Below are 25,482 nucleotides of genomic sequence, written 5' to 3'. Positions count from 1 at the left end.
AGACACTGAGAGCTGAGGCACATCCTACTTTTTCTACTTACCGTGAACATGCCCCTTAGATGCTGAATGACAGACAATGATAATTCAGATGTAGCACCCTGACACCAAACCAACTGTGGAAATACCAGTAAAATCAGTTGTTTAGTTTTTAAAATACACAACATAAATAAATGACTAGTTCGTATTTTAGCCCCCTTTTTGCTGTGACATAATTACAAGAATGAAAATTTATTTTTTAAAATACATTTTTTCAAAATCCCATCTTGAGGAAAAAAAGCTTGGCCAATTAAGAAGGCTGAAGGGAGGAACTGCAGGCACTTTTATTTCCGGCTATCAACAGAATGGAAAAAATGTCAACTTATTTACATTTATTTATTTATATAGGTGATGAATAAGTTAAGGAACGCTTCATCTCAAACACATATTGCTTTTATTTTAGCTAAGTTAATGTTTCAGTTCCATATATATTTTTGAATTTCCATCAATGCCAAACACCATTTTTTCTTTCTTCTTAAAAAAAAAAAAAAAGATTTACAAGCACTTTTACGGCACTCGAGAAAGTAGGCTGAAGGTTCATAATAATAATTTTCCTTTTAAAAAACATCCATCAGACCAAAATAAAATCATTTTAATTAACTCCTTCCTGAGTAACTAAACCTTGGAATGTGCTGAAAGGTTATAATAAATAAGACAGTCAAAGATCAACTAGCTTAAAAGGTACTTTTTTTTAAATTAAACTATGTAAAATGTACAATATGTTTCATGAAGTACAAACTGTTGGGCCCAGGGCCAAAAAGATGCTGCCATGTTTGCCAAATAAGCTGATGAAGAGCCTTGACTTTTAGGACCTAGAGGGTGTCGGTTGGGACAAAATCCCATTAAGGCCCCGCAAGTCAATCCATCAGTGTCTTTTGTTGTGAAGTTATAATGATCGCTGCTGAAAAACACACAGGTAAAAGTACCCAGGTAAACCTGCAGTAAGAGGATGAATTGTTCTGAATGACCAATTGTCCCGATGTTCTGACAAGAGCAGAGAAAACACAGCCTATTCAACTTTATTTTCAGATTGTGAGATTGCACAGTGTGTAAACTAATCATCATTCTTTATATGGAATTTCACAGAAATGACTCACAGCGTACCAGGCAGCAGTTCCTGTCCTGGTTTTGCATATGATAGCTGTTCTCCAGGTTGTTTTTGAAAGTATGCCTAATGGTAGGGCCTTGGTGTCTCTTAACAGAACAAAGGATATTTCCTTCTCTAAGAACATTTCCCTTAATCGCTTTTCTGCCCCCATCCTCTGAGGCAGAAAGAAGGCCCATGAGCGGCCAAGTGCTCAACTCTGTGTCTCTGTGGTCCCTGCCTTCCCTAGACTCCTGTGGGCTGGAGCCTTCTTACCACACATCTCATGATAAAGTAGCTTTAGAGCTCACTCGGCAGGTTCCCAATGACTTGCTTTATATCTTGGCTACCATCCAACTTTAGTGAAAGAAGAAAAAATTCTAGAGAGACTTGGTGGTTTCTGAAAAGTAGAAAATGTGTAGCTTGTGTAAAGTCAGAGTCTTATTTACTATTAACTACTCCCAACTCACACGTTTGCTAGGGCTGGCGCTAGGGGACAAATACAAAATAGACACAATTTGTTGCAAGTATCCTTCCTGCGCCCACCACTGAATCTCGGCTTCTCAGCTAGCTGTCTGTCGTCTCCCCAGGAGAATGTGCGTTTTCAGGACTTCTTTAAGGTGAAAACATTTCAGAACCCAAAGGAACAGATTTCTAATGACCAAGGCATCGTCAGGTAGCAGGGGAGGGGCGGTGGGAGGTGGAAAGAAGACATGCCTTAGGACAATGAGACTGCCTGACATCCACTCGCATCCCATTGGAGGCAGCCACCTACTTACAAAGCTGGCCAAGCAGTCTCTGCCCTAGAAGCTCTTGCTACTTCTCCTTTTGATGACTCAAGTAAGAGTTCTCAGGAGCACACAGGTCCCATAAGAAATGGGACTCTGCGTGCACAGAATTCAGGTAATTCTTGAGTAGTTCTGCCACATGCACAGAACTCAGGACCCCTTTTGACTGAAAATGGGTACCTCTTAGGGGACTAGAAGTTACAATAGTACATAGTACCAGGTCCTATAGGACCCAGCTTGGCCAGAGGTGTGTCTGACAGATTATATACCATCTGTGGTCAGGCTCAGAACTTCTGCTGGAAGAGTCAAATGCCTGAGCTAAACTGGTTGCTGGAACTTCCATTTAAAGCAGTGCTGGGAGAAGATGTTTCATACTGGGTGCAAAGGACACAACCATGCCCTTTCCCTGATGCCACATGACCTTCAGATTTATCTGTCTGTCTACATTCTTCCTTACACAGCAAACCAATTATTTTCCCTGCTAGGGTGCTTTGATATCTGTCAGCATGGTGCTTGGAAATGGAATGTCTCAATGGAGCTGGCCATGCTCTTTGACCTCGAAAGGTCCTCCAGGCTGTGGACTGGTTGGGGATGTGGTACAAGCTGACTGCTCTTCCAGAGGTAATTACACTGCTCTTGGTGAAAGTGTCCCCTGAGAAGGACCAGAGGCAGAACTCTACCTATGCAGGTAGAAACCACTTACTCAGGGACATCCTCCTCCTTAAAAAAAAAAAAAAAAATTAATTGAGACAGAGTCTCACTCTGTCACCCAAACTGGAGTGCAGTGCTGTGATCACAGCTCACTGTAACCTCAAACTCCTGGGCTCAAGTGATCCTCCCACCCCGGCCTCCTAAAGTGCTGGGATTACAGGCTTGAGCCACGACACTGGCTCCATCCTCCCTTTTGATGTCCTAATCTGTCTTACCTTCTCTTAGATCCTTCCAGAGTAGATTCCCTGGTCTCTGAAGTGATTTTGTATTTCTACTGAAATATGCAAGTCTGGATGTCTCCTACCATTGAGGTAACATTTTTATAAGTCATTTTACAGATGATAAGTTATTAGGCTATGGGCTATATTTCTCCCCCCTTTCCCATCATATGGAGTGGGGGGAAAGCTGATGACGAGATTCCTTGGGATGGAGCCATCTAGTGTAACTGGGAAAGACCCAATGAGCCAGGAGAAAACACAAAATAAAATTAAACAAATAAAACCCGCAAAACCGGGTATCTCCCAATGACCCCAACATGTGGGAATGTTTTGTTCTTTTTAATGCACCCGAGCATTAATGTAGTCCCTTAAGGATTTTACTTCCCCAAACAAAGAACTTTCTGGAAAAGGGAGATAAAAGCCATGGAAGCAACACAGTGCTGCCATCACCTCTTATAAATATCTTCCAGCCACTTTTCATCATCCTGTTCTTCATCATCGATTGGCTCGTCGGTTTCCAGTGGAGTTGGGATAAAGAAGTGTGGCCTTAGTGGGGGCTTGCTGACGCGAGACTTAAGTCCAAACTTGCGCTTCAGCAGGTGGAACTGCTCTTTGACATAGTGGTAGAACTCGTACTCATACCTCATCCGCTGGTAGAGGATCTGCACGGCCTCGGGAGAGGGGACAGTCTTCTTCACCGTCACAGTCATGTTTCCAAGCTTCCTGTGCTCTGGAAGAGAACCAGGGTCGCACATGAGACATCGTTTGCAATGCTTTAGCTTAGGTGGAATCCTGGCAAGGACCCACATGACCTGTACAACTCTGGTAAGGAAGCAATTGCATATCCAAGTATCAGAAGACAAAGGTTACTGACAATATTTGGAAATATTTACCCAAGTCTAGGTGTTAATGTCAACATTAGTTGACAAAGCACAAGCTACCTAATTTCCTTTCATTGGATGTGAGCCACGTGATCGGACCAAATTCAATTATTAACTGTGAGTTCTACATTCTTTTGAATAGCAGAATCTATCTGTTTTCCCTCTTTGATTTCCTGTTACACCAGGAAAGGGCTTTACCCTCAGAAGGAGGCATGGAAGCGCTGTCTAACCACTTCCTAATAATCTTGTTTTGTAAGTTTAAAAATATTGACATAAAGTTTAATTTGATACAAAACCCATTTCCATTTCATTATTTCAAAGAATGCATTTGTCCAGAAAGTAAAGGAAAGGCTGCCAGGTTTCTTAAGTATAATTTAAAAATTTTTAAAATTTATTTATGCTTTTGTAGAGACAGGGTCTCACTATGTTGCCCAGACTGGTCTTGAACTCCTGGCGTCAAGAGATCCTTCTGCCTTGGCATCCCAAAGTGCTGAGATTATAGGAATGAGTCACTGCACCCAGTCTCAATATAATTTTAACTTGTAAAATTTAATTTTTTTCTTGTGGTAAAAATATATAACTAAAAATGCTTAATTTTATATTAATACTTAATAACAAAATATGATCTTTTATAGTCAATGCTGAATAGCATGAAAATGTTATATATATAGTGTACAATTTTAACTATTTTAAAGTGTACACTTCAGTGGCATTAATTATATTTACCATGTAGTGCAACCATTACCACTACTTTGAAAATCCTTTCATGAGTCTATACAAAAACTCAATATTCATTGAACAATAACTCTCAATTCCCCTCCTCTCCTTACTCCACCCTAGGTAACCTCTAATGGACATTCTATCTTTATGAATTTGCCTATTCTTAGTACTACATATAGGTAGAATCATACAATCTTTGTCCTTTTTTTGGTGTAGCTTATTTCACTAAGCGTAATGTTTTCAAGGTTCACCCATGTCGTAGAGTGTATCAGAACCTCATTCCTTTTAAGGCTGAATAACATTCATTGTATAGCTAGACTGCAATTTGTTTATCCTTCCATCCATGGAGAGACACTTGGGTTGTTTCCATCCTTTGCTTATTATAATGGACATTTGCATTCCAGTATCTGAGTCCCTGTTTCCAATTATTTTGGGTAGATACCTAGGAGTAGAATTGCTGGGTGATGCAGTAATTCTAAGTTTAGTGTTTTGAAGAACTGCCAAACTCTTTTCCACAGTGTTTGTACCATTTTACATTCCTACCAGCAATGTGTGAAGGTTCCAATTTCTTGGAATTCTCTCCTACAATTGTTATTTTCCTCCCTTTTTAAAATTGTAGCCATCCCGGTGTGTGTGGAGTGGTATCTCACTGTGGTTTGGATTTGCATTTCCCTAATAACTACTGATAGTGTTGCTGATGCTAATTGTTTCCCTAATTTCTAATCACCTTTTCATGTGTTTGTTCGGCAAGCACATGTCCAACAAGTGCTATCTGTTTGTATATCCTCTTTAGAGAAATGTCTATTCAAGTCCTTTGCCCATTTCTGAAGTGGGTTTTTTTGTTTGTTTGTTTTCTTTTGTTGTTGAGTTGAAGGAGTTATTTATATATTCCAGCTAATCTGCATATATATCAGGTATGTAATTTACAAGTATTTTCTTCCATTCCATGGGCTGTCTTGTCACTCTGTGATGTATGAAAGTTTTTAATTTTAACGAAGACCATTTTATGCATTTTTCTCATATTGCCGGACTTCTGGTGTCATGTTAAAATAACCATTGCCAAATCCAAGGTTGATGCATAAAAGTTTTACAATTTAATAGAGACCATTTTTATCTACTTTTCTCTTATTGCCTGTCTACTGGTGTCATATGAAAGAAGCCATTGCCAAATCCAAGGTCATAAAGATGTGCCCTTATATTTTATTTTATAATCTTGTTTTTGACTAAAATTTTTGTCACCAAATTTGAATAGGTATATAATTTACCAAATATAACTCCAAATGGCTATTTCCAAAATCAGACTCATCTGAAAGGACACAGACTTTCTATTTTTTAGGATATTTGAGATAACTTCTGAAGCCTCCAGTAGCAATTCTAAAGAAGGAATTTGAAAAATTCTCTGCATAGAGACTAAGAAGGGTAGTGAGGGAATAGAGGACAGGTGGGGATGTTTTATGGGTACAAAAAATATAATGAATAAGACCTGTTATTTGCTAGCATGACAGGGTGACTATAGTCAATAATAATTTAATTAAACATTTTAAAATAACTCAAAGAGCCAGGCACATGGCTCATGCCTGTAATCCCAGCAATTTGGAAGGCCAGGGCCAGCAGATCACAAGGGCAAGAGATCGAGACCATCCTGGCCAACATGGTGAAACCCCATCCCTACTAAAAATACAAAAATTAACTGGGCATGGTGGCACGTGCCTGTAGTCGCAGCTACTTGGGAGGCTGAGGCAGGAGAATCGCTTGAACCCACGAAGCAGAGGTTGCAATGAGCTGAGATTGTGCCACTGCACTGTAGCCTGGCAACAGAGTGAGACTCTGTCTCAAAAACAAAACAAAACTAAACTAAACTAGAAGAGCATAACTGGATTGTTTGTAACACAAAAGATAAATGCTTGAGGGGATGGATACCCCATTTTCCATGATGAGATTATTATGCATTGCATGCCTGTATCAAAACATCTTATGTACTCCATTAGGTATTAATTAAAATAAAAAATAAATTATCTGTGTAGCCAACAGCCTTATTGAATAAGGGTATTACCTTTCAAATTGACTCTTTTGAAAGTTCTTTGCCAGGTTGAGTCCTTTGCACAGGGGAGCCTAGCTCCTTGTAAATAGATAAAATGGTCTTCATTAAAAATTAAAAACATAGCACACATTGGATATATCAGTTCTAGAATTTCTGTTAGAGAACTTGGTATAGACTCTTCTGAAATTGGTTCCTAATAGAACATTTTATAATATCTGTCTTCTCTGCAGATATGAACTCTAGCTAATCTGGGGTGGGTCACTGTTCACAGGTCTTAAATGTTCCTTTGTGTTTTTTAAAACAGAGTTTAAAAAAATCAGATGAAAGACAAGAAACAAAGAGTTTTAAGCCAAACATTGAGAGGCAGAGGAAAAATAATTCTCTCATTGAAAGGCTCCTTCCATCCCTTCCTCTTAGAGAACTATACATTGTGTAGGGTTTTGTTATCTCATACAAAAAAAAAAAAGTAAGACACCTGTGATTAAAAATAAATTCATTAGTTAAATTGTTTGGCCCAACCTGGCAAAGGACCCAAGGGGATAGGCAAAGAGGAGCCTAGATCCTTGTAAAGAAGTAATTTGGGATTCTGTTCTATTTCACAGCCTCAAAGCTCTTTGTCTTAAGGTTGAAAGAGTAATTTCATAAAAACAATGGACAGCAAGGATAATCAAATAAATTCCCTGACTACAAAATAATCTAAGAAATATCTGTCAAATGTTTAACCTAGAGCAAGGTAACTTTCTAGACTAATCTTCAATTGCTTGCAAAATGTTGGTCTATATAATTGATTTAGTTGACTTGCTATAAATGGTTATTAATTTTAGGCCAGAAAAACTTCAGGAAGATTCTTTAAAAGTTACAGCATGATGAGTATACATTTCTCTCTTTGATTATGATGAGGTGACTGCGTCAACTGCTGTAAGGCTACTCCTAGTTCATGACAATAAAATCCTCTTCCCATTAAGGGAAGAGAAGGCATTCAGCCTTCCTCTATAACTGGAGTGGGGGAGTTGGTGGATGGGCAGAGCAGATAAATAACTCTGTCAAAAGTGACATTATATCCTTCTGAATAGAGGTTTCTTAAAATAAGACATATAAATGGCCAAGAGGTATATGAAAAAACTCAACATCACTAATCATCAAGGAAATGCAAATCAAAACCACAATGAGATATCATCTTACTCCAGTTAGAATGGGTATTATTAAAAAGACAATAAATAAAATATGCTAGTGACAATGTGGAGAAAAGGGAACTCTTACACACTGTTGGTGGGAATGCCAATTAGAACAGCCACTGTGGAAAACAGTATGGAGATTTCTCAAAAACTAAACATAGAACTATCATGACCCAACAACCCTTCTACTAAGTATCTATCCAAAGAAAATGAAATCAATGTATCAAAGGGATACCTGCACCTCACTCTCACCTGTTTACTGCCCACTACTCACAATGGTAAAGACATGGACCTGTGTCCATCAATGACTGACTGAATGAAGAAAATGTGGTATTATACACAATGGAATTCTATTCAGCCATAAAAAAGAAAGAAATCATATCATTGGCAGCAACATGGATGGAACTGGTGGTCATTATGTTAAATGAAATAACCCAGGCACAAAAAGACAAAGATCATGTATTTTCACTCATCTATGGGAGCTAAAGAAGTTGACCACATGGAAGGAGTAAGAAAATAGATATCAGAGGCTCAGAAGGGTGTGTGGGTGGGAGAGAGGGTTGAAGAGAGGTTGGTTAATGGGTACAAATGTACAGTTAGATAGAAGGTCTAAGTTCTCATGCTCCATAGCAGAGTAGGGTGACTATAGTTAGCAACAATGTATTGTATATTTTAAAGTAGCCAGAAAAAGCTTGAAATGCTCCTAATACAAAGAAATGATAAATACTCAAGGTGATGAATATCCTAAACACACTGATTTGATCATTACATGTTCTATGCATGGAATAAAATATCATACATATTCCATAAATACATAAAATATTATATATCAATAAAATGTGATATTATGTCCTTCAAATACAAGTGAAAAGAACCAGGACGTATTTGCATGATTAGTTAACTGACATGGCACGAGATGGTGACAGTCCTGGCTGAGCCTGATGCTTTGTGGTGTATTTTTATAGTAACAGCTAAAGTTAATGGGGACTAATGTGTAGCAAGCACTGAGCTAAGCACATGAACACACAATCTCACTTAATCCTCACAATAACCCCTTGATGGAAGAGCCATTTTACACATGAGGAAACTGAGGCCAAGACTATAACTCATTCAAGGTCACGCAGCCAGGAAGTGGCAGAGGCAGGAGGCTCCTCGTGACAATCAGCTGCTGTGCTCCTGCTGTGTTGTTTCTCCGTGTGGACAGGTGAGCAGGCTGTAACTGCTTCTGACACTTTTCTCTACCATGTGGTAGTGCATAATGGCCATTGTCCATGCCTAGAGCCCCATGTACTACACCTCATGTTGACTGAGGCACCCAAACTTAACAACAGATCTCACAGGAAACTGGTAGGTGTTTTGGAGGGAATGGCTAATGGCTTTATACTCTGGAAGAAGAAAAGGGGCTGATAAAAAAAAATTGGGCTTGATCATCTCTGGGTCCAATCAGAAAGTCCAGTACCCACAGAGTCAGTGATGAAAACCACCCCAACAAACACTGTTTGGAGAGTTCCACCTCAGAGGTAAAACTGGGCCCTGGTGCTTTATTTAGCTTAAACTTATAATTTTATGTTTCTAGTAGGAAACATGCAATCCCAGGCAGAAATGGACCTAGGATATGCCATGTTTGGAAAAAGACAGACTTCTGGTGATGACCAGCCTGTAAAATCCCAGAGCACTCCATCAACTCTATGACTAGAAAGGACTGGCTCTGATGATTCCATTCAGAGCCCCCATCTTGACATATTTTATCCAACTTTTATAAAGTAATGAGAGGTCTTTCATAACATCTATATTTGATAAGATCCCAGTGGCCTTTCTAACTACATTTTAATTATACGTCCCCTTCCTAGCCCGACGAAAGTGCTCTGGCTGTTTGATAGGGCTGTTTGATGTCAGAGCATGAGGAGGCTGAGCGCTATGTTTGCTAGAACACTCTACAGAGAGGACAGCCTTTTCAGGCAAGAGGAAAGGGAGACGTTTTCATGTTCTGCTACAAGGCAAGAGCTTTAAAACATTCCTTGAATAGTTAGGGATCCAGGGAGGGTGACCCCCAAATAAGGCACCCTGGTATGCTGATATTTCAAATTAAAGGCTATTGGAGACCAGTACATGCTGGATGAAGCTGTTCTCTGAAGTTTCCTTATCTACTTAGAACGTGTACCTGCCAAAGAGAAACAAAATTGCCTTCAGTCTCCTCCCCTAAAATTTCATTAACCAGAGAAGATCAAAACTCATGTCACAGAGGAAGGGGTTGAAGATTAAACACCACACCCAGACCCCAGACAAACATTGTCCCAAACTGTTGCCTGTCCTCAGGTCCCATTCAATTGCCAAAGAGAATTATTAACCTTCCATTGTCTGAGCATTGGGCCCATTCATTCCCTTTAAAAATTGTTTACTATTCTTCAAAATTGCCACATTTAACCCCCATTTCCCCTCCCTTTCCCTATCATGAAAGGTATAGAAATAGCTTGACTTCCCTGGGTTATGGCGTAACCACTCTCCTATGATTTTCTCCCATGCACCATTTTATTTTTAAGAGGTAGGGTCTTGCTCTTTTGCCCAGGCTAGAGTGCAGTGATATACTATAGCTTGCTGCAGCCTCAAACTCCGGGGCTCAAGCCATCCTCCCATCAACCTTCTGAATAGTTGGGACTATGGGAGTGAGCTACTGTAAGGCCGGTTGCCTCGCCGGGATTTAAACAGACATGGCCATCCCTGCTCACGCCTGGTAACTGCCTTATTATTCTGAGCACATTACTTAGCATCTGGCTTCTCCACATGAATTCTCCACACTTACCTCTGCTACTGCATCCAGATCTACATTCAGCACCAAACTGAATGTAGATCAACCCCCAGCCGGAGGCCAAAAACCCCCAGCCCCAGACCAAAAAACACCTCTCCAAAACTTGCTATGCTTTGTTTCCCCAATAACCAATCATGTCCCCAGCCAGCCCACCTACCAGTAGTCCCACCTACCTACAAATGGCAGCTCACCACATCCATGCCCTGTCTCCCTATAACCAATGAAATCGCCTATGCTTTGTTTTCCCAATAACCAATCACATCCCCAGCCAGCCCACCTACCAGTAGTCCCACCTACCTACAAATGGCAGCTCACCACATCCACGCCCTGTCTCCCTATAACCAATGAAATTGCCTATGCTTTGTTTCCCCAATGACCAATCAATCGCCTCCACTCCCCATAAAACCCCACGCCCTGAGAAGTCAAGGGAGACTTCTCTGGCTCTTTCCTGGACCATAAAACTTCGCCCGGGAGCTGAATAAATCGGCTTTTCATTTTCTTACACTGGCCTCAGTTTCCTCATTTTGACTCACTAATAGACCTTACAGCTACCATGCTCAGTTTTATGCATATTAACAAATTTTATTCCTTTTTTTCCTATTAATCTGCCCTATTGTAAGTTCATTTTCAAGAACGCTTCAGAGGGTGGAGGAGAAGCTATTCCCGTTACCCCTCCAGTAACAACAGATGGCCACATCCATTTCAGTTACCTCAGTCTTCTTTACTCTTAATCCCTCCCTAAATCCTCCGTCTAAACATGAGCGTCAGTATCAGCTGGTTTGGCAGATTCTTATGAGATCTAATGTTTCCCTAAGCCCTAGTTTTGCATTAATATCCAATTCTTGCTTCATTTTTCTACCCACCCTGCCTCCTTGGAGCTTCCTTCTCTTTCTCATCCACTGCCTCTTCTTAGCTGTCAACCTCTCCCTCTCAACTGGCTCCTTCCTATCAAAATTCACTTCCCTTCCTGAAGAAACCCTTGTCTCATACACCCTCCCTCTTTCATTTCTCTCTCCTCTCTGTCACAGCCCAACTTCCTGAAGAGCTGTCTACATTTGTTACAACATTTTCAGCTTATGTACTTGACGGAACTCCCCAAAGCCTGCTTTTTGTTATGTGTACTCCATTCAGTGACTCTCACTTCTTTGTTGATAGCTCAGAGGGAACCTCTCAGTATGACCCCATCACACTGTGGGCCACGTGCTCCATCTTGAAGCCCTCTTCTCCCTTGGCATCTGCTGCAGTGTTTTCCTGGCACCCTTGCCTCTCTCTGATCACTCCCTTTCCATCCTTTCTATGCCCTCCTCTGTCCCAGCCTGCCTTGTAAAGACCAGTCCTCCTGAGGCTTTGTTCCAACCTCTTCCCTTCTCCCTGGTTACTCCCTGGGTGGCAACATCCAACCCTCTACCGTTTAGTCCTCTTAGCACTGTGGACAACACAATGAACAGTTTATATAAATAATGACAGCTCTTTTGACCTTTTGTTTTCCACAGAGCTGCCAAATTTAATAACCTTAATTAATAAGGTTAATGACATTGCCAGAGGGTTATGTCAGGGTCAGAAACAGGAGTGCTATTTTATGCCAGGAGAAACAGAAACTCAGATTCAACCAATATTGATGGGGAACTCTCATTATGAGTTTGGGTCATTATATACGTAGTTTTATTTGATATTCTCAATAACCCTGTGAGGTGAATATCATGACCCCTCTTTTGCAGATGGAGAAACAGAAACCTACCCAAGGTCACACAGCTGGTTGGTAAGTGAAGACACTGGAATTTGAGTCTGGGTCCCCATCTGTGTTGCGGTTTTCCTAACTGTAAGTTCTATGCCATAACAGGGCAGCTTTCGTGAGCCTGTAGAAAACTATCACCTTCATATGGAAAGACCAGAGGTGGTTTATCTTGTATAATAAGCAGAGAATTCTAAAAAATCTCACTTCAAAGACATATGGATGTGTATCTTGCTGTACGATAACTGGTGCTATGGAAAAGTCATTCCATTGCTAAGTGTTCCACATTTTTTGTAAAGTGCCAGACTTTCCATCCAAACAAAACAAAGCTACATGAACTATGGAATCAGCCTCTCTCCAGATTGCCATAATAGCAGTTCTAGAGGAAGTTGTTAGGATTTTTTTTTTCGGACTGTTATTTCAGCCACAAAACAATTATGCTTTAAAAATCTCTACTTGGCCGGGCGCGGTGGCTCAAGCCTGTAATCCCAGCACTTTGGGAGGCCGAGGCGGGTGGATCACGAGGTCAAGATATCGAGACCATCCTGGTCAACATGGTGAAACCCGTCTCTACTAAAGATACAAAAAATTAGCTGGGCATGGTGGCGCGTGCCTGTAATCCCAGCTACTCGGGAGGCTGAGGCAGGAGAATTGCTTGAACCCAGGAGGCGGAGGTTGCGGTGAGCCGAGATCGCGCCATTGCATTCCAGCCTGGGTAACAAGAGCGAAACTTCGTCTCAAAAAAAAAAAAAAAAAAAAAAATCTCTACTTATTAGTAGCATCCCTTGGGAAGGGAAGAAGCTCGTGTTAGGTGGGCATATACTATAGGATTAACCATTAAGAAGTAAAGACCTCACTCCATGAGCACTTTCTGATCCTAGCAGGAACTGAGAGTAACTTCAGGGGGCTCGTGTCTCTTGTGCCCACTGATAAACATTTTGAAAGAAAGAGACAAAAACAGAGCTCCTTCCATTAAGGCAGACTGGCAAGAAGGCAGCCCAAGATCAGACTGGCAGGCAGTGTGTTGTTTGGCCGGTGGGGTATTTTGTTTTAGAAATTGACTCCGTTGTTGTAAGGCTTGGTCTATTTCACATGGAAATCTGGATTTCTGGCTTCTCTCAAAGGGCGGCTGCATTCTTCTGGAGCCAAGTGTGACTGCCCCTGTGAAAGCAGCCAAGGCTCTCCAGTTTGCCTCTGACCCTAAATGCCAGTTCATTCTTTTAAGTTACCTGCCTGGCTGTTATAGAAATTCAAGTTTTATACTTCTGCTTTAAAGATTTTGAAATTCTGGCTTTCCTAAACCTAGGGAGTAAGTTCTTCTCATCAAAATTAAGGCTTCGATGATAAACCTCATCGGTGTACCCAATGTTCTCTTCCTTCCCTCTTTCTGCAAAGGTTTGTTGAACAACTATTCTGCACCATGCACAGGAATTGTTGCAGTGAATGGGGCATCATCATTAGTTGGCACTTTCAGAACTTTCTCTGTGCCAAGTACTGTGAGATATCTGAACACACATTTAATCCTTATAAATCTCCCAATGCTGTAGGGTCTCTTATTATCACCATTCACAGCTGTGACACTGGAATTTAGAAGTTTGCCCAAGTTCACACAGCTGGTAAGTGGTGAAGCCAGAAGTTGGGTGTGGGGAAGTCTGACTAATAAGCCCAGGTTCTTAACCCTCCACATTACTGACGGGTGGATGGAGCTCACACCCTAAAATGCCTGTTCACAAGGCTTGTCACCGTGGGGGCAGAGAGGACATCTCACTCTGATTCGTTTGCTCGAGTCAAACATTTCTTCTGCTTGGTCAGAAATCCTCACTAGAGAGACCAGGCTTAATGGGCTTAAGTACTCTGCATGGAGCTTGATCTTTCATACTCACTATATGATCACAAAGATTTGCTGTATTTGCTGTGCGTGCACATCTGAGAGTCAGGTTCTGTGTGTGTATTTCAACCAAGAGATGGAAAACTTTTAGGAGGTTTCTGAGGCACTATCCACCTCCTGAAAAATTTTCTCTAGATTTTGTTCTTAACATCTCCACCAGGTTTCATCTAGCTGTTCTTCCAATGAGGCTTTTTATATGGAGCGTAATCAGGACGAAAGTGATACGCCATTTAACTTTGTATTTCCACAGCTCAGCACCTGGGCAAACACAGTGCTCCTCTGTGCAGGCTTCTTGAGGGAACAAAGGAAACCATCAGAAGGATGGGGGTGCTGTCAGATTCGAGGAAGGCTTGGCTGTGTCTGTGAGGTGGAGACACAGACAGCTGGGCACAAAGTCGGTAACTGAAGGAGCTTCCCAGAAATTCCCAAGAGACCCACGAATGCTGGGTCCTTATCGGGAAGCAGTCTACCCTTCCATCTGGGGTTTTCCAGCTCCCACTGGGGTCTGTACATTACAGTGTTTAACTTTGTGGTTTTGTTGCCTTTTGGGACCGACTGTGCTGGCGAGGCACATTTTTCTGCCTCTTTACCTTAATTCATCAATACATTTTGGCAAAGAGAAGCTGTGGCTTCGGGATGTTTTTGATATTTAAATTTTTTCTTATTTACCTTTAAAGATTTAACTAAGGGTCAAATAATCCCTTTAGTTATGTTCATGATAATTACTGCAAATTTCCTCAAAATAGGCACTGGTTTTGAGCTATGAAATGTTCAGAATAGGGAAAACAAAGTTAAAAAAAAAACACAACTTTTGACCCTTCTATTTAAAGAACACAATAGAGATTTTTTTTCTTTATAGACATGTCCAATCAGCCATAGAGTAAGGGACACAGAGGGACAGACTCTTCTAGGATCTGCACTGTCCCTGGGGAGGGAGTGGCAGGGACCCTGCAGAGTACAGTCCTGAGTGGAGATTTCTTCTTACAGCTGACCCCAGTGACATAAAAAATCTGTAGCTGGCCACCCAATGCTGGTAGAGAATAAAACCTGGTGTGAGGCCAGGAGGGGGCTGCTTTCTGTATTATTAAAGCTTTACAAATAGTGGTCGAAACAGCACAACTTCCCATGCAACTCCTGAGGAGAAGCACATCCCTCTCATTTTCGTAGGGCTCTGTGAATTAATGTGCTTTCACATCGCCCCTCACTACCTGCTCAATCTTCCCAGCAACCCATTTTACTTACAGACACCCAGGGCCCCAGAGGTCACAAGATTCGGCTCAAGGCTGTTCGGCCAGGACATTTCAGTCCTGAGACTGGAAAGTAGGCTTTCTGATTCCCAATCCTGCACCTTTTTGCTACACCACAGGCTGCTAATTTCCAAATTGAGTGGAAATCTATAACCACCCACTTCTCCTTGCCCTGTGTGTATTCTGGCATTCAGGGAATCTGCTGAAAAGAAGGGCTTGAGTGTTCTAAGTCGAGGGGAATGCTTTGGTAAGTCTGGGAGGATCTGGTGAGAAACCTGCCAGCCAGCAAAAATGTTTTCACATGGAGAGGGACTGTGTCTTTTTCATTTTTAGTTCCCCAGTGTCCAGTTCCACGCCTGGCACCTAATGACCCTCCATAAATGTTTGTTGATTTGAAACCTGTATTTAAAATCCATCTGCAAGACTGGATTAACCCAAAGGGCAACTTTCGGTGTTGACTATGCATACTTCACTTTTGAGCTAAATTCCTTCCTTAGTTGAGGGCCCTTCCTGAGCAAACTTTGCATTTCTGGAAATCGAATTTCTGGACGGTAGGCTGATAGAGAAGGTCTGGATCACAGGTTGCTCTGGAGAGGTAGTGGTATTTGCTTTTCTTAGCCACTCTGTTGAAGAACACTACGTTATGGTGACAGAACGCTTGCAAATACTTAGCCGAGCTTAAGACATACCATGATAAGGAAGGTTCACCACAAACATAACTAGCTATGTAGAAGCCACTGCCTTGCAGCTAATGAATTTGTGCTGTGTATGTTACTTACAAAAGATTTCATGGATCTTTAGCCATTAACTAAAGATTCAAACACTGATAGTAAAAAGACATTTCTTTGTGTGACTTAACTTTGCTGTATGAATGCTGGTCAGTTACTTAATTTGCCATCACTTTTGGTACTTTTTTTTTTTTTCTCTTTTTTTAAATTGCACTTTAGGTTTTGGGGTACATGTGCAGGGCATGCAATACAGTTGCATAGGTACACACATGGCAGGGTGTTCTTTTTGCTTTCACCCCTTCACCCACATTTGGCGTTTCTCCCCAGGCTATCCCTCCCCACCTCCCCCTCCCACTGGCCCTCCCCTTTTCCCCCCAATAGACCCCAGTGTTTAGTACTCCACTCTCTGTGTTCATGTGTTCTCATTTTTCATCACCCGCCTATGAGTGAGAATATGCGGTGTTTCATTTTCTGTTCTTGTGTCAGTTTGCTGAGAATGATGTTCTCCAGATTCATCCATGTCCCTACAAACGACACGAACTCATCATTTCTGATTGCTGCATAATATTCCATGGTGTATATGTGCCACATTTTCCCAATCCAGTCTATCATCAATGGGCATTTGGGTTGATTCCAGGTCTTTGCTATTGTAAACAGTGCTGCAATAAACATTCTTGTGCATGTGTCCTTATAGTAGAATGATTTATAGTCCTTTGGGTATATACCCAGTAATGGGATTGCTGGGTCAAATGGGATTTCTATTTCTAAGGCCTTGAGGAATCGCCACACTGTCTTCCACAATGGTTGGACTAATTTGGTACTTTTTAATGATGCTTCTCCATTAGCAAAATGGAAGTGTTTTATTTAGAAGGAAAACATTCATTAGATCACATCCATTTGACCTATGTGCCAAGGCCTTTGCTGTGGATGCCGTTTGAACTGTGGCTCTTTGGTCAGTCTTCAACACTTCTTGGTGGAAGAACTTAGCCCAGGCTTTTGGGAGTATCCACAGAAAGCTGGTGTCTCAGGGGAAAGACTGCAGGGAAATAGTTCTACTGGGAGCTTGGAAACACATCTCTGCCCAGCACCAGGCACACCCATCTGCATGGAATGCATATGTCAGTGGATTGTACACAGATTCTGGTTTGCCAACTCAGGGGCTCCTCCCAACGCCCTGCCCGGCAAACATTGGGACTTAACTTCTGGATGTGATGATAAATATCACTTGCCAGTGACCTGTCTGCATGCAAGACTGGGCAGTGACAAGCATGATGTGCTTACTGCCCAGGATTTTGCTTTGATTTTCTTTTACTGGCCAAGATTTTGCTTTAATTTTGTTTTACTGCCCAAGATCTGAACATTTTTGCAAACATAGCAGCTTCTCCAACTCTGCTGCATTGACATTATGTTTGGATTGGTTCATAATCTTCAGTACTCCTAAAAGTCCCTTTAATGTAAATAAAAAGGAAATCACAGACCTGTTCCTGGGAGTCCCCCTTCCCACCTCTCTTCAGCTGTCAAACATGCATAATGGAAAAACGGCGTAGCCCTGGCTCTGGGCCAGAATAAACAATCTGGAAATACTGTATAAACCCAGCTGCTGCACCAGAGGACGGAGGCCTCGCTTTATGACCTCCGAGATGGTTAACCATACGCAAAATAACAAAAGCTCACCACACGCTTGCAGTGTATTTTGATGCTGGGCTGGCTCTGGCATTCCTTTCCTTGATCTGAGTGAATGCACACTCCGCAGTGACCAGAGCTGTCTCCCCTTAACAGTCTGCACTTGTTTTAACCTGGCCCAGCAGAGATGATTTGCACCAAATGAATACTACATTAGTAACAACAAATGTGAGGCAAAGGTTTACCACAAAAAAAAATGATCATGGTCAAAAGACAGGCATCAATTCTATAGCTTCAGGGGAGCTGAGTGGTGATAACTGAGAGGCCTGGCTGTTTTAAAAAGCACCCTGTCTAAGAAACTGACTAACTCATCACAGGTTAGATTACAGCCAGAGATTTCCAGCACACAGGGATAAAGAACACTTTCTCAGGCAACAGGTGTGCTTAAAGTCACGGTCAAGTGGAGCACTTGGAGTGGAGAAGGAAGTATCGTCCATGTACTCCCCGGGGTTGGCAAATGCCTGCCACCTCCGTTTCCATACAGCCCTGCACCATGCTGGCCACTCCCAAAACCGTGTGAACATGATGCTTGTCACAGATAGAGTAAACTCATTTCCTGAATTATATAGGGAGGCCACACAGTTCAAAGAGACGAAATACAACTGCAGGGCTGCCGGACTCCCTGGGCTGCCTCCAAGTGAAATGAATGTGTGTCACTGTGGCTCACAGCGATATGTGCTGAACTGGCTGGGCCGGTGCTACATTTGTCACTCAGACATGACCGATGGCATGTTGAGAGCACCTTCTTGGTGCCATAACCGTTAAGGAAGAAAAGAACAAAAAGCACTTCGTGGCTGCCTTGGTGCTGAGGGTTGGTAAAGTACACGGAAAACTTTTGGAGCGTGTTTTGCAGCCTTTTATTCAGATCTGGAAATAAAAATGATTAAAAATAACTTGAGATCACTTGGACTTTCAAGGGAATCTTTTCTCTATGTAGCCAAGTAAAAGAAATGTAAATAATTAAAAAGAATTTGAGGTCACTTGGACTTTCAAGAGTATCTTTTCTCTATGTAGCCAAGTGAAAGTTCATGCCTTTTTTTTTTTAATACAGAAACTGTTAGGTTCCTTTGATGAAAGAGAATGAAAGGTTTCTAATGTACACACTTCACTTAGATTTTTGGCAGCAGTAACACAGTAAAAGGAATCAGGAAGAGAAAGTATTGGCCTGTGTAGGGTAGGTCACTGAAGGCCCCCCGGAACCAGGGCACTGGGCCCCTGTGGAATGGAAATCAGCCCAGAGGGGGAATGCATTTTCAGGAACATCACAGAGGTGGGTCCTAACCCCGTGGAACTGGAGGTGAGGGCGGCTCATTGGACGGGCTTCCAGGTTATGGCCTGGGGGATCCAACTCTACACTACTTTATGCTCAGAATCTGCTGGAATTGCTATGGGGGTAGGGGGCGGTGGTGGTGATCAGTTATTTTCTTGCCTTCATTTTTTTCGCTTAGTCATCAATGCAGTGCTGAGCACCTACTAAGCTCGATGCTTGATTCCAGGAAATAAGAGAAATAAAATAAAAGCGAAAAACACAGGCTCTTTCTTTGAGGAGAAAGAGTAAACAATAAAGGGAGAAACAAAGTGCAATCCTTCCGACAACCTCCCTGTCAGTCTGGAGATCTGTTTCACTGTGGATGGGATGGATGCTCCTCATGGCGGGGCATCACAGGAGGGAGAACAAAGGGGGATCACAAGGAGGTGGCACTGATGGCCACAGATGTCCACTTTTTGTGTCCTTCTGCAGGGCCAGGTGAACACCTTGCTGGACAAACTTAATGTGCAGCAAATCACCCAAAGAGCCTGATACTTGCAGAGAGTTCGGTTCTCAGTCGCTGATCAGCATCTCAGCTCCTGTTGATGTGGGAAACTTCCAACCTCACTCTCAGATCTTAAAGCTTAGACTTGAACATGTTAGGGCTGGAGGAGATGTCCAGGCTCAACTCCTCCTTTTCCAGACACAGGCGCTGAGAGTAATCAGTCCTGGGGCAGCTTCATTTCCCTCCACAACCGCCCCCAGGGTCAACAGCTCCGACTTCTTGGCTTTCCCTGCTGCCGGGATTTACCAAATGAAGGGCAAGTTGCTACATTTCTTTTCTCCTCAAGTTCAGCATCATGGCCCAGACCACTAAAAAGCTGACATATTTGTTTGAAAGTATATGCTACAGTAAGTATACATGTGTGCTTTCCTCAGCATAGTTTTTACCACTAAAATACTGGCTTGTACATGAGGATGGCATTAAAAGGATTTATTTTCACAACAATTGAATCAAACAGTCCTGTTTAAAAATATCTACTTCTAAAAGAAAACTTATTGGAAGACTTACTATGTCTTTATCAACGAAATGTATCTCTTTCTTAAAATATACTTTTAATTTTATATAATTATTGAGAAATGTGTTTTTATTGCTTTGTTACTTTATTTGAAATCATATTAATGGGCCAGAATCAATGACTGATGAGGTTTTTCATCTGGATAAAGAAGATCAAGAGAAATACTAATGCAACAGTTCTAAATTCTTTTGGTATTTGACAATTTCATAAATGCTGCCTTTGCTTTATGGACAGGATTCTTTTTCTCTGTTCCTCATAGTCTGTATGGCATTTGCAGGTGTAGGCTACTTCTCTGTCTCGCTCTCTTACACACACACACACACACACACACACACACACACACCCTTCTTTGACGGGGAGGAGGCCCTATCCTGGAATCACACTTCATTACCTACATCTAACCCTGATGATGTTAAAGCCAATTGCTGACACCGTCACACTCTGGGCACTCCACAGAGGGTGATATGGCCACAGGACAGTTCTTGTCTCATTTCTTAATGTTGGTGTGTTATTTTATTCTCCAGAGTTTCATACAGATCAAGCTACCTAGCTAATTCCACATAAGATCATCAGAAAGCCCCTCAGCAGTTTATAAGCTTCTTAGCTTTAAACCTTAATTCTCAGAGAAAAATAATTTGCAAAGTAAAATTTTTTTTCTGGTTGTGATGTACACATATAAACATACTGTGTACGTGTATATATGATGTGTGTATATACATATACACTTACATATATGTACATATACACATATGCAAATACATAGTAAAGTTTTTAGGAAACTTAGGAAGACAATTAAGAGTATAAAAGAACTTTTAATCAAGCCACAATGTTTACTGTAGTAGTATATTTCTTTCTAGTCTTTTTTTTTGTTATGCCTATTAGTTGTAAAACACATCTGTGCTGTATTGTTTATTTAGTTTTATCATCTTTAAAACTTAACTATCCATGAGCATTTTTCTCCTATATGTTTATTATTACCAATTATATCTTTAATTATTACCAATTATATTTTGCAATGTGTTTTTATATGCTCCATTTTATAGATGCCTTAAAGGTCATATAACCATCTGCTTCTGTTAGATAATTGGGTTTTCTGTTTCTACAACTCTAAATAATATAAGATGCACAAACTTGTTCATAAGCAATCATGTGCCTTTTTGCTTATTTCCCTAAGATAAATGACAGCTTGAGATATTGAGCAGTAAGTTTCCTTCTTATAGCTGCTACGGTCTTCAGTTCTGCCAATTCTTAAGATACCACTTATCTTCTATTGTCAGTGATGCTGAAACTTTAAGACATTTGTTTTATTGTTACATGAAACCAATCTATCACCTACCTCGCAAAAGTTTCAAAATGCACAGGGCCTTTTGAAATTCCTGCATCTCTTGACTGTGAGAATGTAAAGGAGTACAGTGGTGCACTTAATATGGTGTATCGTTGCTTGTAAAACATTTAGTGCACCAGAAATTCTTAGTAAATTACACCACGGGATGACTATAATCACAGTGATGAAATCTTTCCTCATTTTTGGATTCTATGAACTGAGTACTCTATGACCTGTGAGGGCTAACACAGAACTTAGTTTTTTTTTTTTTAAATAGTTAATTCACAATGCATTTTCTTTAACAGAATATATCCTACTACATTTATTGTTTTATTTTAACATTATATTTGTCACAATCTTCAGCCTCGATGAGTGAACCAATGGCTCTTAAGAGCCAACAACCTGGATGTTCTCTCTGGAATGTTAAACATGGGGAAATTTTGATAAACCCTTGAAGGGCTGTGAATGAAGTAGCTGTTCATGGAAGCTGAACGTGTAGATAAGTGAGATATTTAACCTTCTGCCCAGGCATTAAGAAGTTAGGTTAATAGGAGGTGCTACTCAAAATAACCATTCCCAAGTCAGGAAAGTGTGAAATGAAGTTCCAAGGATGCTGTCAATTCTACTGGGAGAGTCTGCAATGTTACTTTAAAATTAAATGTACTTTATCTGGGTAACCTGTAGCCCACTGGTAGTACTCAGTCTTAGGGGAATGCAAATTAACAGCCCTACCTCCACATTCTCTCCCTGTTAAACAGCAGATTTACAACTGTACGCTAAGTAAAACAGTGTGGATATCTAAAAACATCCAACTTGCTTCAACCAGGTAAAACCCTAAGAAAAAAAGGAGATGAAACTGCCACCTTTCCATTTGTATGGGAGGTCCATTTGTTTTGCTTAAGGACAGTTTGAAATTGACAAGCTAATGTCAGTAGACACTAGGACCATGTGAGGGGTAAAATCCCTGGGTATCGTGGCTATGACTTTAAAAAGCAGGGGTGGGCCTGGTGCGGTGGCTCATGCCTGTAATCCCAGCACTTTGGGAGGCCGAGGCAGGTGGATCACTTGAGGTCAGGAATTTGAGACCAGCTTGGCCAACATGGTGAAACCCCATCTCCATTAAAATTAGCGCATGGTGGCACATGCCTGTAATCACAGCCACTTGGGAGGCTGAGGCAGGAGAATTGCTTGAACCCAAGAGGTGGAGGTTGCAGTGAGCCGAGATTATGCCACTGCACTCTGGCAATAGAGCGAGACTCCATCTCACACACACAAAAAGCAGGGTTAAATGTTTAATATGGACACTGACATACTATAAAAACATTACAGACATATTAAAACTTGCAAATGTAATCTGGGAAGAAAAAAATTAAAACATTTTCACAATATATTTTTTAAAACGTTTGGTGTAGTACAAACTCGTATTACTATTTGTAACCAGAACTTTCTCCTGATGAGAAAAATTAAGCTCTTTCATTCTTCTGACATATGAAAGAAGAAAAGGAGAAGGGCATTGACATGCATTAGGTTTTAGGTCAACAATAGGCTATAAATGAAGGCAGTTGGGATGATTTCTCGAGCTGGACTTTAAAGGCCAATGGCTGTGAGAAGCTGCAGAAGCTTGTGATATCAGATGGAAGAGAAGGGACTGATTGGCAGGATAGGTTTCATGCAGAACAACTTTCAAATTGTGGTGCAATGTACCAGCCATTAGCCACCAGCATCCCCCTTTGATAAGACAGGGGTGGAAGTGACAAAGGGGTAATGAAAAAGAAACAATCAACCAATGCTAGAAAGACTTCCGTGAATTAGAAGCAGGTAAGAAAGAGGTGCTAGTGTTACGTGCTCCTCTATGAAACGTGCTCATGGGTATCATTAGGTTCCATTAGGACTGGTTCACTTTGGAAACTGCATTAGAGACAGGTGGGGGAGGGGACAGTAGAAACGGGTAACTTGAATGACATTCAAGGCATTCTGAAAAAGCCTGTTCAAAGGATGAAAAATCAAAGATGTTTGAAAGAGAAAAGTCAACAAATGGAAAAGCTGTAACCCTTTATAGTTTAGTTTTATTGGGGCATGAAATGGAATTTCATGATGTTCTAAAAACAACAACTTGACTGCATAAAACTGAATCAGTGAACTGGCATTAAATCCATACCATATTTTTAAAAATCTCATTTTGATATAATAATAGAAACGGATTAGTTAGGTCATAGTCCTCTTCTTCAAGTCATGCACAGTTAAAGAAATATTTCCAAAAATTTCTAATTGCTCCTACATTCTAGCAAAACCATACATCGAAATGCTGGTTGATTTATGACTTTCCAGTAACCTTTACTCTCAATTGGCTTCTACCAAATGATTTATTTACCTGGTCTATGCTGAGGTAACCTCCTGGTTGGGCTGAATGCTGTCCTTTCAGCACGAAGTGTGAAGGACTGAGTCCCCATTTCTTGAGTTTCTATGAAAGCTGTGGGTTCCCATGCAGATAAACTGTGAGTCCTAGGTTCAATTTTCAAACGTCTTTCTTTCGGATTGCTTGAGCCTGGGGGGTCTAGGCTGCAGTGAGCTGTGATTGCACCACTGCACTTGAGCCCGGGCAACACAGTGAGACCTTGCCCAAAACAAACACTGTCACTCCTTCCTCGCCATTTCTCTTTGGAGAAAAAAGAAAATCATTGACAATTTCTGACCCACTGAATAATGTAAGGTGGCAAAGTTTCATACCTTTGCCAAAGACTTCTAATTTTAAGCCTTTTTCAGGTCTGCGGTGCTGTTTCACCTCACTCTTATCTTTCCTGCCTAGTTTCTTCTCTTAGATTACAAACAATCTACTAAATGCCCACCCCAAACAACAGCAGAGTTTTTATAAGATCTGTACAAAGTCATCAGTTTTGTACAGATCCCATTAAGCACTGGTGTCCCCCCAGCCCCAGCATGTAAGATGCATACAGAATCTGGATGGAAGACTGCTAAGACAAGGCTAGGTCTCTGACACTTTTTAGCTGTAAGCTCGAGATGATGTGGTTGAACATCAAAGGCAGTGGAACATGCTACCAGGAATCAGCGTGTCCTCACTGCAAACTTTCACACCACTTCTACCAAACAAAGATTAAATTCTAACTGAACGCTACTTAACTAACTCACCATCTCTTGGGTTTTATGTTCGACAATAAAACAAAGGCCTGCTGGTTGCTGGTTGGCTAGAAGGGAAAGCAAGTGAAAGCTCTTTGGCTTTTCTTTGGGTACATTTAATCCCACCCCACCCCTCCCTTCCTGAACATTTATAAAACCCTCTGGAGCGCAAGTATTTCTCTTTCCTTCCTTCTCCATTTTTTTCCCCATGAGATCCAAAGTCCCAGGGAGGGAGCTTCTGGGCATGGGGAGATGGAGTGAGAACAGGGTAGAGAACCACACTTGCTCTCAAATTGTGCTGGTGTCTTAGTTGGGGTGACAGATGGTGGCATGAGAGCCATTATTACTACCCTGTCAAGCTCATGGCAGCCATTTCACAGAGGTCACAGCCAGGCTCACTCTGACTATACTCATGCCAAGGTTTCTAGCTTCTGTGATCAACTGTCCAGAAAGGCACTAGATATGAGCCCCAATTCTTGCACTTTTTGGCTAAGAGAATGCTTCAAAGGCTTTTTGACCATCATGCTTCTGTGCATTCCCTGAGGTATTTAGACCCTGTGCTTTAACAAATTAGTGGTTGCAACTGAGCACATAATTCCTTCTATCCACTTAGAATGTTTATGAGATAATCAGTTCTCAATTTCATACAGCACCATCAGTTCACTTCCTGATCAGATAGATCGCATGAGCGACTATTTTTTCTGAAGTACGGCAAACATAGTTGAGATCAGTTGACATTAGGTTACACCTCATAGAGCATAAAGTAAATAAGTCATTTCCATAATTGTCATAGATAAAACTGCTCAACATATGAGTTTGGGTTTATAGACACAAAGAAGAACGTGGAAGATAGGGAAAAATACGACCCTGAACATGAGCATGGAAAGTTTTCAAACTTACTGGTATTCACAGCCCTTATTCATAGCATCTTGATCGTACTCATGAGTAACAAAGGGC

The 25,482-nt window shown here is 41.3% G+C and overlaps 1 protein-coding gene across 2 annotated transcripts in view; it reads right to left on the bottom strand.

Annotated features, from left to right (window-relative positions):
• Positions 1 to 413: 413 nt before the first annotated feature.
• The window catches only part of UST (uronyl 2-sulfotransferase), a 316,876-nt gene continuing 291,807 nt past the window's right edge, over positions 414 to 25,482 (bottom strand). For both annotated transcript variants that reach the window (XM_002747070.8, XM_054254508.2), the window contains one exon: positions 414 to 3,567. In XM_002747070.8, the coding sequence (XP_002747116.4) occupies positions 3,284 to 3,567 (284 nt within the window). In that variant the 3' untranslated portion in view covers positions 414 to 3,283. The remainder of the gene's footprint in view (positions 3,568 to 25,482) is intronic.

Source organism: Callithrix jacchus, chromosome 4, assembly GCF_049354715.1.
Source record: "Callithrix jacchus isolate 240 chromosome 4, calJac240_pri, whole genome shotgun sequence".
NCBI lineage: Eukaryota > Metazoa > Chordata > Mammalia > Primates > Cebidae > Callithrix > Callithrix jacchus.
This window is presented reverse-complemented; position numbering and strand designations above follow the sequence as displayed.